Raw genomic sequence first — 2,290 nt, forward strand, 5'->3', positions numbered from 1 at the left:
CAGCTAGTGTAGCAGGGGTCAGAGCAGAGAAGACAAGGTGGGGGTGGAGCGTGGTGAGTCCCTGAAGTAGTGATGGGCAACTTGGACTAGTTAGTTTTACAATCCGGTGCCACATTTTCCAAATGACCTGGTTTTCACCTGTCCAATTCAGCCTTGCGATGGCCTGGTTTAAGGATCGCCTGGTTCAATTGGACAGGTCACACCTAGTCATTTGGAATATGTGACACTGGATTGGTGTGTCAAATCCAGCTTTCTCATCACTGCCCTGAGGGAAGGCATTGGTGCAGTGGCAATGTCATGCAGTGGTGATGGCTCCATAGCTATTGCAGTACAGCATATATTGGGGGGTGGGGGGTTGTGGTGCAGTCAGAGAGGAGGGGTGTGGCTAGGGGCAGGATGGGGCCAATAGGAGTGCTTGTGGGTCCATAGTTTGGTGCAGTCCTGGGGAGGCAGGTGGCGCTGGTAGAAGATGTTGCAGTCCCATGATGTGGGCAAGTATAGGGGCAGAGGTCAGTTAAGGGATAGAGGGGGGTTGATTGGGGTAAGTGACGGGGTGTCAGACAGAGACAGAAAGGGGTAAGACTGGGCAACAGTGGCTGGAAGGCACAGGGTGTGGCCCTGCTATGGTGGGGGGTGGGTGGGGGGTGGGTGGGGGGCGTGTAGGTGAAGCTCGCAGGGGGTGGGGGGGTGGCGGTGGCTGTGTGACTCCATGACTCTAAAGTTTGGTGTTGCAGTCTCGGCAGAGGATCTCGTCTTGGTCGGGGAAGAATCCAGCTCCCACCAGGGACACGGAGCATCGCGAGCAGGTGAAGCACGGCTGGTGCCACTGGCGCTCCTCAAAGGAGATGTACTTGCCCCCGCCGAAACCTACACACACACACACGCACGAACATGCGTGCAGACAGGCAAAACACATACAGACACACAGACAGAAGCACAAGAAAAATAGCAATAAGAAAACAAAAAGCTCAATCACACACACACACGCACGCACGCACACACGCACGCACGCACACACACACACACACACACAGTGGGCTAGTAGTAATACATAAAACTTACAACTTGATTCAAAGGCTATGAACGTCTTACATGTGGACACACACACACACACACACACACACACACACACACACACACACACACACACACACACACACACACACACACACACACACACACACACACACACACACACACACACACACACACAGAAGGACAGCGCTGACATGTAGAAATAGAACATTAGAATGCAAGTAAATCCAGTCAACTTTGGACTATTTTGCAGCAATGAATATACACACACAGACACACAGACACACAGACACACGCGCACACACACACGCACACGCACACACACCCACACACACACACACGCCACACACACACCATTCAGTCAGAGATGGAATGTGCTGGTCACCTGTGATGGGTTTGCTGCAGGCTTCGCACTTCTTGGCGTAGAGGTTGCCAAAGCACTTGAGGCAGTAGGGGCTCTCCTCACGGGAGGTGAAGTGTTGACCGGCCAACTGCATCTTGCAGCCCGTACACACGAAGCACTCCTTATGCCACGGCTCATCCCGATAGGTCACCCCGCCTTTGGACAGCACCTGGAGGAGAGGGAGAGGGGGAGAGAGAGAGAGAGAGAGAGAGAGAGAGAGAGAGAGAGAGAGAGAGAGAGAGAGAGAGAGAGAGAGAGAGAGAGAGAGACTGTTATTAAGGACTCCTGCCAAGACTCATTTCGTGAGGCCTTTGGGCAGCACCTGCAGTGAGGAAAGAGTGAGGGCTTACTTAATGGTTATGGTATTTACCACATCTACAGCACAACTACCACATTGTACCTGCAGTTAACAGAGCAAACATGCAGCCATGCATGTGTTATTTGGGGAAATTATTTGACAAAATACTTTCCCTAAAGCCATGCAACATACTGCAGACATCATTTGGCTACACGAAACAAAAGATGCATTATTAACCCGTCAAAACATGGCGTTCTAAATTTGCTGTTACCAGAATGGCAATGACCGAGCCGTAGTGCATTACTCAAGGTCCTGTGTTATGTCATCGTAGTGTAGTACTGTAGTAATTAACCTTCAATGTCTTTTCCAGCGTGCCTCAGATGGTACGGCGTGCATTATGGGGCTACCATACTGTATATACAGCATCATTTGCATAGCTTAGTCATTGTCTGTTCTCTTTTGAACGGGCGGAATTTCTGCAGGTGGAACAAGTGTTGAAGCAGTGTGCTCCACAAACCACCTATGCTACTTTACTTTACGTTGTACATCTATGC

At 50.8% G+C, this 2,290-nt stretch overlaps 1 protein-coding gene across 1 annotated transcript in view; it reads right to left on the reverse strand.

The window, feature by feature from the left end:
- Nucleotides 1-665: 665 nt before the first annotated feature.
- The window catches only part of fhl3a (four and a half LIM domains 3a), an 87,040-nt gene continuing 85,415 nt past the window's right edge, over nt 666-2,290 (reverse strand). Inside the window, exons 6-7 of the mRNA XM_063199212.1 lie at nt 1,421-1,607; nt 666-867 (exon numbers count right to left, since the gene is read on the reverse strand). Coding sequence (XP_063055282.1) covers nt 716-867; nt 1,421-1,607 — 339 coding nt within the window. The 3' untranslated portion in view covers nt 666-715. The remainder of the gene's footprint in view (nt 868-1,420; nt 1,608-2,290) is intronic.

The sequence above is a fragment of the Engraulis encrasicolus genome, chromosome 5 (genome assembly GCF_034702125.1).
Source record: "Engraulis encrasicolus isolate BLACKSEA-1 chromosome 5, IST_EnEncr_1.0, whole genome shotgun sequence".
NCBI classification, from domain to species: domain Eukaryota; kingdom Metazoa; phylum Chordata; class Actinopteri; order Clupeiformes; family Engraulidae; genus Engraulis; species Engraulis encrasicolus.